This window comes from Boleophthalmus pectinirostris, unplaced genomic scaffold (assembly GCF_026225935.1).
Source record: "Boleophthalmus pectinirostris isolate CB_2022bp ecotype Guang Dong unplaced genomic scaffold, ASM2622593v1 HiC_scaffold_14, whole genome shotgun sequence".
NCBI classification, from domain to species: domain Eukaryota; kingdom Metazoa; phylum Chordata; class Actinopteri; order Gobiiformes; family Gobiidae; genus Boleophthalmus; species Boleophthalmus pectinirostris.
This window is the reverse complement of record NW_026571047.1, coordinates 33,209,996-33,222,267: the sequence shown is the minus strand read 5'-3', so window position 1 is coordinate 33,222,267 and position 12,272 is coordinate 33,209,996. Positions and strand designations below refer to the sequence as shown.

The 12,272-nt window shown below is 40.2% G+C and overlaps 1 protein-coding gene across 3 annotated transcripts in view; it reads left to right on the top strand.

Annotated features, from left to right (window-relative positions):
- Positions 1-12,272, top strand: part of chst15 (carbohydrate (N-acetylgalactosamine 4-sulfate 6-O) sulfotransferase 15) — a 92,903-nt gene that overhangs the window by 64,124 nt on the left and 16,507 nt on the right. For all 3 annotated transcript variants that reach the window (XM_020930666.2, XM_055150138.1, XM_055150139.1), the window contains 2 exons: positions 421-1,004; positions 11,052-11,391. In XM_020930666.2, the coding sequence (XP_020786325.2) occupies positions 552-1,004; positions 11,052-11,391 (793 nt within the window). In that variant the 5' untranslated portion in view covers positions 421-551. The remainder of the gene's footprint in view (positions 1-420; positions 1,005-11,051; positions 11,392-12,272) is intronic.

Genomic DNA, 12,272 nt, shown 5'->3' with positions numbered 1-12,272 from the left:
AATCAATCAATTTAAATAAATAAATCTAGACAGGGACTAGACCAGAATTAAACTCGGACTAAACTCGGACTAAACTCGGACTGAACTCGGACTGAACCCGGACTAAACCAGGACTACACATTCTAATGTTAAATTACCATAGAAATAAATAAATAAATAAATCTAGACCGGGACTAGACCAGGACTGAACCTGGACTAAACCAGGACTAAACCAGGACTAGACTAAACCGCAAAGTTACACAATGGCCCTTTTAAAGCCAAATTATCCGGAAAACCAAAAATGACTAAAATGTTACGCCAACAAATTTGTTCTTGAGAAAACCTTAACGACGTGTTTTTACTTCTCTTTATCCTCCATCCTCACCCATGAGTCACAGCTCTTTACTGAAACTCTGCTTATTAAATCTGCTCTGTTTTTAGGGATTCGTCATCTTCTGAAATGGCTCCTCCTACGAACCACCACCACGCGGGAATCCAACTACAAACCCGACCGCGCTCTCCACTCAGACCTTCATGCTAGCCACGCTCCCGGCCCCACTTATGGGCACAAAATGGCCGACGCAGACTACAAGTACCGCCTTTTGGGACAGACTTCGGACGAGTATCGCAAGAGACCGCTGCTGCTCCAGGTGGACACGACGCTCATGAATCTTTTCGCCGTTTTGGAGGTCAGGAGGGACTTGCCCAAACGATGGAGCGGCATCAACAACGTGCGGCAAATTCGGATCTGCAGTTTTCTCTTCGGGCTGGCGGTCATGTTTCTGATCATGGCGTCGTACGTGCTCACCGGCGATAAGGGGGGGCTGATGCTGACGCCGTCGCCGTGCCAGTTCGGGGCGGTGGGGAGCTCGGGCCCCCTGGTGGCGGCGACGGCGGGGAACGCGTCTCTGCTGAGGGATTACGAGCAGATGAAGCTGGTGGTGAAGTCGATACAGGACAAAGTGGAGTTTAGCAGCAAAAGACGGAAACCCAAACTGAAGGAGCTCATGGACACCGATCCTCATGTGAGTACGGGTCTGTCACCTTCTTGTTTCCATGGATACGCCATTGGAATGTTCCACAGTATGACATTAAACAGCTCTGAATAGGGGTGTAACGATATCCAAGTCTCACAATACGATATCGTCACCGTATGAGCCTCTTATTGCAAAAGCTCACGATTAGGAATGTAACAGTTAGGGATGGGCTTTCGATAAAATGTTCTCGACAGAGTTGGGGAGTAACAGATTACATGTACCGGCGTTACGTAATCAGAGTACAAATGATGAGTAACTGTTTTCAGTTACAGTTACTGTTTCAGTGAGTGGTAATTAGATTACAGTTACTTTGTTGAAATAAATGGATTACACCGCGGTATTTTCCTGTTTTCACATTTTGGGCTAAACCAGGACTAAAACCAGGACTAAAATCAAGACTAAACCAGGACTAAAACAGGACTAAACCAGGACTAAACCAGGACTAAACCAGGAGTAAACCAGGTCTAAACCAGGACTAAACCAGGTCTAAACAGGACTAAACCAGGTCTAAAACAGGACTAAACCAGGACTAACCAGGTCTAAACCAGGACTAAACCAGGACTAAACCAGGTCTAAACAAACCAGGACTAAACCAGGACTAAACCAGGACTAAAACCAGGACTAAAACCAGGACTAAAACCAGGACTAAACCAGGACTAAACCAGGACTAAAACCAGGTCTAAACCAGGACTAAAAACCAGGACTAAACAAGACTAAACAGGTCTAAACCAGGAATAAACCAGGACTAAACCAGGTCTAAACCAGGTCTAAACCAGGACTAAACCAGGACTAAACCAGGACTAAACCAGTAAAACCAGGACTAAACCAGGTCTAAACCAGGACTAAACCAGGTCTAAACCAGGTAAACCAGGACTAACCAGGACTAAACCAGGACTAAAGGTCTAAACCAGACTAAACCAGGACTAAACCAGGTCTAAACCAGGACTAAAACCAGGACTAAAACCAGGTCTAAACCAGGTCTAAACCAGGACTAAACTAACCAGGTCTAATCTAAACCAGGACTAAACCAGGACTAAACCAGGTCTAAACCAGGTCTAAACCAGGTCTAAACCAGGACTAAACCAGGACTAAAACCAGGACTAAACCAGGTCTAAACCAGGACTAAATCATGCTGTGTCTCCTCCTCTTCTATCAATAATATTTTTAATTTGGTTAAGTAAAGTCTGGGTTTTTTATTTTCTTTTATCAGACAAAACATCTTAGGTCATGATTTCCTCGTCTTTGCTTCTCTACAGCAAATCAAGTAATCCAAAGTATTCAGATTACATTACTCACTTTAAGTAATTTAATGGATTCCGTTACAAACTACATTTTGGGCTCTGTAATCTGTAATCTGTAGGGGAATACATTTTAAAAGTCACCTTCCCAACACTGATTATCGATTAATCATTAACGTTTTTATATTAAAATGATCATCATTATTATTACTATCTGCACTAATCTGCATAAATAAATTCAACTTTATGACATATAAACCGTAACGACTCTAGAGCCACATCAGCCTGTTTGAGATTATAATGTGTTTAATTCAGTTTTGTACAAGTCTCACAGAAACGAAACTTAAAACCACATCGCTAATTTGCATAAACTAAACGAAGAAAAAGAAACAGCTCTTGTGTCGCTGATGTGGTTCAATTTCTGTTGGATTAAAAGACATGACTCAGGTGAATACAGGTCAGTGTGACCAGATTTGTGTTTGTCAAAACCAGGACAGCGTACGGGGGGAGGGGGGCGGGGCCTCGTCATCCACATTGAGCGACTCTCACCTGGCAAAACCTTTTTTCCCATTGGACACAGAAACATATGTGCTGCTTTATACACTGTGCACATGGACTCACACTTGTCCCGAACGCAACAGGGAAAGTGTGGAATTTCTTGTACAAATCATCGTTAAATACGCATTTGTGCTTCGGCACGTTGCAGACTGACCCACTGTTTATGTCTCGCTCCTTCTGATGCAGAGACACATGTACCTGTTTGGTCACTCTACGCTACACACAGCAACCTACATTCGGTTTGTCAATTAAAATTAACGTAATCGATGAAATTCTTAATGATCAATTGGTAAATGGTCACATTTTTCTATAGCGCTTTTCCAACTTCAAGACACTCAAAGCGCTTTACAACAAGGAACCACTCACCCATTCACACACACATTCACACACACATTCACACACCAGTGTACGCAGACACTATGGGCAAGGTGGGTTAAGTGTCTTGCCCAAGGGCACAACGACAGCATTCATCTGTGGGAGCTGGAATCACACCAGCCAACCTGTGGGTCAGTGGGTCTGACCGCTCAACCTGTGACGTTTATGTCGAGAGCTGGAATCGAACCGCCAACCTTCAGATCAGTGGGCGAATGCTCCACCAACTGAACTACTGCCGCCCAATTAATTGACTAATCATGCCGATCCCTAGTAACAATATCCAAATCTCTCGGTACGATATTTTCACGATACACATCTCACGATATGATATTTATTGTGATATTTTGTGGAGGCTAAACAAAACTCTTATAATATACGCTACTTTTTCCTCTTAAAACACCTTGACAAGATTTAATCCAAAGAACTAAGTCTTCAGAGTGTTTAGAACCTGGTCCCTGAAGCCTTGACCAGGTTTTGTATTCACCCTGTGTGTCTGTGTGTCTGTCCACCCGCGATAATTCCGCTATTTATGGACCGATTGTCACCAAATTTGGTACGTGGGTCAAGCCCCTGTGCCCGATGTCGCAAAAAAAAAAAGTTTGGTGACGATCCAAGGTCATTTGAGGTCACACAGGTCAATTGAAAGGTCACGCCATTATAAAGGATTTAGGCAATTTCTGCAATTTCTGAACCATCTGTGGGCTAAATATTCACCCAATCATCACACAAGTTGGCACATACACTGAAATGGAGCAAAGCATCATGGTCTATAAAGTTCCCTGTTGTTTTTTTGTTTTTTGCTATTGCTGCACCATAACTCTTAATTTAAGCAAAGAGACTTGTAATTCGATATATTGTGATACTGTTCATGATATTATTGTAAGAACTTTGACGATACGATATCACAATATTTCGGTTATAGTTACATCCCTCGCTCTGAATTATATTTATTCACTTCCAGGTGGTTTTATAGCTCAAAAATACCTAGAAAAACAAACATTCTGACTGTGAGCGGGGTCGCCTCTCCACAGATCTGACCTGGAACTAGAGCTGCTTGATTGTGGAAAAAAAATCATTATCATTATTATTCTTTTTGTCAATATTGAAATCACGATTATTCAAACGATAATTTTTTTGTTACACAATGTATTTATTCATATCTTATCTTATTCAGCATTTCTCTCTGTCTCAACACTTTGTTATTGATAATTTATGCAAAACTTTCAAATTGAAAATAAATATAGGCTATAAATATGAACCTTAGAGCAGTTTTATATAAGTAGTATAAAACATAAAATTAATAAAATTATACATTGAACATGAAATAAGGCATAGAAAAACATAAATGTATCCAAAATAAACTATATATCCAGCTGTTCTACAATCTCTATATTTAAAATATACTCTACTCTATACTCTCTATATTTAAATATACTTACTTATATAAAAATATCCCAAAATAAACTTTGTTAAGCTTTAATTGTTTCAACTCAATTATAAGTTTGGAGATTGTTTGACGTACAAATTGAAATCGCGATCAAAATTCGATTAATTGCACAGACTTGCCTGGTTTTGTTTTTTCTTTTCTGGTTTGGTCTCCATGAAGGTAGAAAGGTTTAATGTACTGTGAAACATTCCAAATAAAGCAAACTTTTAAACAGTTTGTTGGAAGTAAGAGCAAGTAAAGAGGATATTTTTGCTAAATCAATTTTATTTATTTTTTTCTCCCATGTTCTAACGTTGTTCCATCATCAAAAACATGTCTGAAGTGGTTTTAGACCAGAGGTGTCAAACTCATTTTGGTCCAGGGGCCATATCCAACCTACTCTGATCCCAAAGGGGCCAGAAAAATAAAAATAAAAATAGCATATATTCCCCAAAAATAGCAATTTGTGCAGAGAAACGCAAATCTATTACAGAAATCTTTAATTGATGAACTCTTTCTTTTACAAAATATTATAATATTATGAACAACCTGAACCTTTAAGAAAATACAATTTCAACACAATGTTTTAACATTAACTTGTTTGCAAACAGGAATAAGTAAATTTTTCTTGTAAAATCCTGCACTCGGCTCCACTTTTCTCATGTTGGACATTTTTCTGATGAGGGTGTCACGGTCAACAGTCAAAACGATCGTCCTTTAAGAGCGTTTGGAAAGAGACAAGTCTTCATTTGTGCTGCTCTGGTGGGAGGGGCCACGTACAGAGACGCTGGAGACGCTGCTGTGATAAACACCACAGAAAATTAACAAGATTTTAATAGAAAATCAGCCGAGGGCCAGATTAAAGGTCTTGGAGGGCCGGATCCAGCCCCCGGGCCGTATGTTTGACACCCCTGTTTTAGAGTCATTTATGCATGTTTGAGTAATCTAGCAATCTCTCCTGTGTCCGATTCCATAGACAAGGTCAACAAATCAGTGGCCTCACGCTGCGGGGATCTACATGTCTGTCTATGGTAGAATGTTGAGCGATGGTGTAGGGTGACCACATTTTCGAAATAAAAAACTGCGACATTCCTGGTTTGTGGTGGTTGGTGGTAGTAAAATTGTGAAACGAGTCGTAATTAAGGAGAATTGTTCTGTACTCGGCAGTATAGTCAGTATAGTCACATTTTCTTTGTGTTTTGGTCATTTTTAAACAGCTTTTCTGTATTTTACTTAAACAAATGTCAATTTCTGCCTCTCTTTACTGTTGGCAGGGATCAGATTGGTCAAAAATAGCGACACCTGGGACATTTCTTGTATAAAACTGGGACAAATCACTGGTTTAGGATAAATCTGCTGGGACAGGGGACACAAAACTGGGACTGTCGCGGGGAAATAGGGACGTCCGATCACCCTGCCACAGTGACACGACGCACACAAGAAAAACACTGGCAAAAAAGTTTTAAGATTTTCTCAAAACTCAAGAAGAAATACAAAATGGATTTAAAGACCACATTTTTAGGAGCCAGCGTTCGTGATCCTGTACTTCCACATAAGTCAGTTCTTTCTGGTCATTGTATTAAAATAAAGATCAGATTAAATTCTAAATTGAGTAACAGAGCTTCAGACAGTCAATATCAATAAGGATTCTGCACCTGAACATTTACCTATTACCTTAAAATGCCTTAATTTAAAGGTGCACTATGTAGTGGTGTGCAAAAATATCGAATTATCAATATATTTTATCGTTTAATGTGATGATACAGTATCGATATCGTGGGCTGCTGTATCGATATATCGCCAAGAGTATTTTTCGGTGTATTTTACTGAATTATTTAGTTTCAGCTACAGTTTCGTTGCTCGTTCAGAGGAAGGAAAGTCATTTATGCAACACATTTGACATTTTCACTGTTTTGGTGATTAAAATGGGTGGTTTCATATGAATTTTGCACAAGAACAAAAAGTAGTTTACCAAAGACTTTTAGTATCACAGCCATGATTTAGCCTTATTTTTTATTCAACCGTTTCAAATTAATTTGAAATACAGTGGTCCCTCGTTTATCGTGGGGGTTACGTTCTAAAAATAACCGCGATAGGTGAAATCCGCAAAGTATTCAGCTTTATATTTTACAATTATTTTATCTGTTTTAAGTCTGTAAATCCCCTCACCGCACACTTTGTACACTTTTCTCATGCAGAACAGGTTCAAACCTTTTTACATCCTTCTTAAAACTTATCGCTGTTGTCGTCCTTTTGTTATTTTCCTCCTTCTTTATGTAACGAACCGAAGATTCATTTATTCTGTAAAGGAGCCCAACAGCGCAGAGTCCCATTTCTGGAGACTCGCACCTGCGCAGTACAGCACCGCACCCGCCCGCACCTGCCAGCACCTGCCAGCACCTGCCCGCACCCGCCCGTTAACCCAAGATTATATCAAAGCTTTTGCGCTGAATATGCCATGGACTGAACCAAGACTAAACCAGGACTGAACCAGAACGAAAACAGGACTAAACCAGGACTAAACCAGGAACTGAAAGACTAAACCAGGAACTAAACCAGAACTGAACCAGGACTAAACCAGAACTAAACCAGAACTGAACCAGGACTAAACCAGGACTAAACCAGAACTGAACCAGGACTAAACCAGAACTAAACCAGAACTGAACCAGGACTAAACCAGAACTAAACCAGGACTAAACCAGGACTAAACCAGAACTAAACCAGAACTGAACCAGAACTAAACCAGAACTGAACCAGGACTAAACCAGAACTAAACCAGGACTAAACCAGAACTAAACCAGAACTGAACCAGGACTAAACCAGAACTGAACCAGACTAAACCAGGACTAAACCAGAACTAAACCAGGACTAAACCAGAACTGAACCAGGACTAAACCAGAACTGAACCAGGACTAAACCAGGACTAAACCAGAACAAACCAAGACTAAACCAGGACTAAACCAGAACTGAACCAGGACTCAGATCTCCACAGATCTGACCTGTAACTTGGCCTGGTGATGCGGCTGCTTGTCTCCATGGAGATAGTTAAATTAAATGCAATATTGTAGAACAGTCCAGGGAAAAACAATAACAACTACATACAGAGTCAAGCAGAAAAGTTACACAATGCACTTTTAATTTAAACCTGTAGGAAATATAGGTGAACTCAAATGTAAAAGTTCGATGAGAAACAGAAAATATTATGAAGGGCTGGGCCAAAATGCTTAACTCAGTTGTGCATAATATTAATTGTATTTCTTTATAAAAATCAGTAAATATCATTGTTTTGACGAGCTGGTCAGACTGGCAAGAGTTTGTTATGACTAATCAATGAAAAAGTGAGTCTGCCTTACAAAAAATATCATAAAAAAAACCCTCTAAAATAAAATCAATGCAGCTTTAGTCCATGCACGAGGTAAAATGATTAAATATGTTTCTTTTGATTCCAAATGAGCTCAGAGTCGACCAAAGAGCCGTATGTGGCCCGTGTTTGGTGTATGGGCTCCTCTCTCTGTATTGACGTGTTTAAATCCTCTTCACTTTGTCTTTGTGCAGGGTCCCGGAGGTCAGACACTCCTCATTTCATTTATTAAAGACCAAATGAGCTGATAAACCTGATTATTCTCCAGATCATTACACGTGTCTCCACTCGACATTTACAAAGTCATCTCAAGATTAGCTTCAAAAGGCCCACATTACTCTATTTCCTGATCTGCGTTTTAATGTTTCCTCGTCACAAACAGACCTGGAGTTGTGTTTTGTTTCGTTCACACATGTTTAACACACAAACCCTACAGATTTAGGCTGAGTTCTTGTCTGAAACAGAAAAAAACCCACTATGTTCGACCTTGTGATGTCATGTGGTAATACACAAAGTGCTCCACTGTGTTTTAAATTTTTATGAAAATGTGCTGTTTGAATCCATTTTGTAGCCCTTTCTTTCTTGAGTTTTTCTTGAGATCTTAAAACTTTTTTGTCTGTGTTTGGTGTGAATTGTGTCACCGTGGTAACTACTGAACTTTCTGCCATAAAAGACCTTCTTCAAAATAGCCGGAAGTGCCGCGGTGTAGGGTAAACGTCACTTACATTAATGTTTTTTTATGGCAAAATATCTGTAGAAATGTCTCGCGTATTTTCCACCAGCTTCATAAATCTGCCCCATCACCAAATCTTCAACCAACAAGGTCCACAAAGGATAAGGAAAGACGAAAACTTAAAGGTGAACAACGAACGACGCATTAGTGACACACTGAACAAAACTAATGTTATGGTGATGAATAAAACATTAGTAACTTGTTCACTCAGACTGATTCTACAATTAAACTTTAAAATCGATTTCATGATGTTGATATTTGCATAGACAGAGAGATTTGTGCAGTTTAAATGTTAAACATGTAACTCTGAACATCTGTAGCATTCCAACCGCACAAATCTGTCTATCTATTCTCATATCGACATCATGAAATAGATTTTTTATTTGAATTTTAATTCTAGAATCAGTCTGAGTGAACAAGTTACTTATTAATGAGTTACTTATTACTTATGTTTTATTCATGACCGTAATGTTAGTTTTGCTCAGGAGTAGTTCACCAATGTGTCGTTGTTGTTCTCCTTTAAGTTTTCGTCTTTCTTACTGTGATAGTTGTGGATAAATTCTTCATGTTAGAATGTTTATCCTTTGTCGACCTTGTTGGATGAAAATTTGGTGATGGGGCAGATTTATGAAGCTGCTGGAAAATACGCGAGCTGTTGTGAAGAAGGTCTATTCTGTCACTGCAAAGTACCGTATTTTCCGGGCTATTAGACGAGCTCTTAAGCCTCTAACCCCATCAAAAAACGATCAGCGATCCAGAGCGCCCTATACACGAATCCACTCGGGTGTCCCAGCACGACTTCAGTAAACTACAAAGCCGCACCACCCGCAGAACACACACTTTTAACACTTTGTTTTTTCAACTTTTCCCCCTTGCGTGCATCGTGTAACTTTTGTGGTGGAGGCTCCGTCAAATGGAGTGTTTCACAGTGGGAGTTTTCAGGCCGACAGAGAAATGTGCCGGTGCCGGTTAACGCACATAATGTTTAACCTACTCACGTGTTCACGCCGGAAATCAGAGCGTTCAGAAACCGAAAAGTACAACTTTTTTTCTAAGCGAACCGTGACGACACAGAAGACGTCAGCACGTTCATCCAGGTCACACACAGGAAAATAAACAAACAAAAAGCAGTTGAGATGTATGAAATTAAAAGTTTTGAGTCTACAAAAACTACAGTATTTTACAGACGATTAGACATGGTCTTAAACCTCTAACCGCATCAAAAAATGACGCCACAATCCAGAGCGCCCCATACACGAATCCACTCGGGTGTACCAGTACGACTTCAGTAAACTACAAAGCCGCACCACCCGCAGAACACGCAAACACACACGGAGCAGACAGCGACCGCACAGCGAAAAACACCCACGGACACACTCATCACTCCACGCCGACGAGGAACGGAACGGAAGGAACGAACCGAAAAAGCGAGTGCAACGTGCCACTTCTAGACACGACTGAACAACTGAGTCACTGCGAACACGACGACAATCCGTTGGTCCCAGACAGCACCCTCCCTACACGCCACAACTGAACAAAGCCCAGAGTCACCGTGAACGAACAAACAAACAAAACCACTCACCCATCACACTGTTGTGTTTCATTTAAAGTCCCACGTGGTTTATTTGTGAAAAAAGTTTGAAAATAGATCATTTAATGACAGTGCGCCTTATAATCCAGAGCGCCTAATAACCTGGAAAATACGGTATCTAGATTCAAAGTGGAGTATTAGAATCTATACAATTAAGTTCTGATTACTAATTTTGAGTTTTATCTTGGATTTTTAACATAGACTGTGAATATAAATATAAATTAATATGAAACCCAGCTCCAGATTTGCTCCTATAACTGCAGCCTCGATGAGCTTCACTTGACTGAACGCACACTCACACACAGTCTAGTTCTTTATTCAGTCTTTCATTTGCACACTAATTAACTTTAACTTTAACCGTAAAGGTGCATTGCGCAGCTTTTCAGGAGGAGGCTTTGTCACCTGCTGGTCTCTGTGGAGATGTTATGGCTTTGCCGGGAATGTTCCGTGATATGACATTAAACACATCTATCTAGCATTTATTCATTACGAGTATTTCTATTGCTTAAAAATGCATTTGTGAATAGGGCGCCTCTCCATAGATCTGACCTGTAATGTAGCCTATAGTTGTTTCCCTTGGGATAAACAGGTTTAATCTCTACTGTGGAACATTCTAGACAAAGCAAAAACTTCTCAGTGAAGACAAGCAGGTGACGGACCCTCCACCAGAAATGTTACGCACTGCACCTTTTAACTAGTTAACTGACAGCCTCCTCTGATGATAATAACACAAATCTTTTATGTATTTTCCAGTTATTTTCCGTGGTCCCTCGGAGATTCCTTCCCGGTCTGAAGAATCCGTGTTGGTACCAGGAATACCACGGCAACCTGAGCTCGGACCCTTACCAAAACAACTTCTACGGACGATACTCGCGGCGCTTCCGGGCGGTTTTCCAGCAGCTCCGTGGTTCTTTACGGGAGCATTTGTTGAACAGGGAGGGAAGGTGGTTCAGATTGAGATGTCTTCCGTATTTTTACATCATCGGACAACCCAAATGCGGGACCACGGACCTGTACGACCGGCTCAGGCTGCACCCCGAGGTCAAGTTCACCATGTTTAAAGAGCCGCACTGGTGGACGCGCAAGAGGTTTGGTGAGTGAAGATTTTTTAATGTATTTATTTATCAGGTCAGGTCAAGCAATGTACAGAAAAAGGACCCCCCTCCACCCTTTCCCCCTGTACTGGAAGAAGTCTTGTCACTTAAATAAAAGTATAGATACTGGAACAAAAGTGCAAAAATAAATAAATAAATTATAAAATAAATAAAAATACTCAAGTAAAAAAGTAAATGTACCACATCTACTGAGGTAAAAGGGTTAGGGTTAGTCTTGAGTGAGTCCTGGGTTAGACCGTGGTTAGTCTGGCTGTTTTAGACCTGGTTTAGACCTGGTTTAGACCTGGTTTAGTCCTGCTTTAGTCCTGCTTTAAACCTGGTTAACAACAACTCAATGACAATGTCAAGACCGGGTTTAGTCCTGGTTTAGACATGGTTTAGGTGGTCACCTCACCGTGGGGTCAAAATACCACACCAGAACTCTGAAATTCGGGATGTATGTATTCTATTTTGGCTCGGTATGGTATAGGATTTTGACCCCGCGGTGAGGTGACCCCGGGGTCAACATACCATAATAGGATTCTCACCCCGGGCCCCTATAAAATATTGACCCCCCTATGAAAATCTATATTTTATTAATAAGAACTTGACTTCTAATAGAAAAAATTTGAATATTAATACTACATCTGCAAATGAAAACATATTCACATAAAAGTGTTTCTTGAAGAACTCAGATGCATTTTTGTATGTTGATTATAACTTTTGAATGTTAAAAATGACTTAGTTGTTTAAACACATCTTTTACTGAAAATTAGATAAGTAGTTATTAATTAGTTCGGTAAACAAAGTGATGCATAATAATTTGGAATCTTGTTTAAATAAACAGGGCTGATCAGTTGAGTAGTTAAACAGGGGAAAC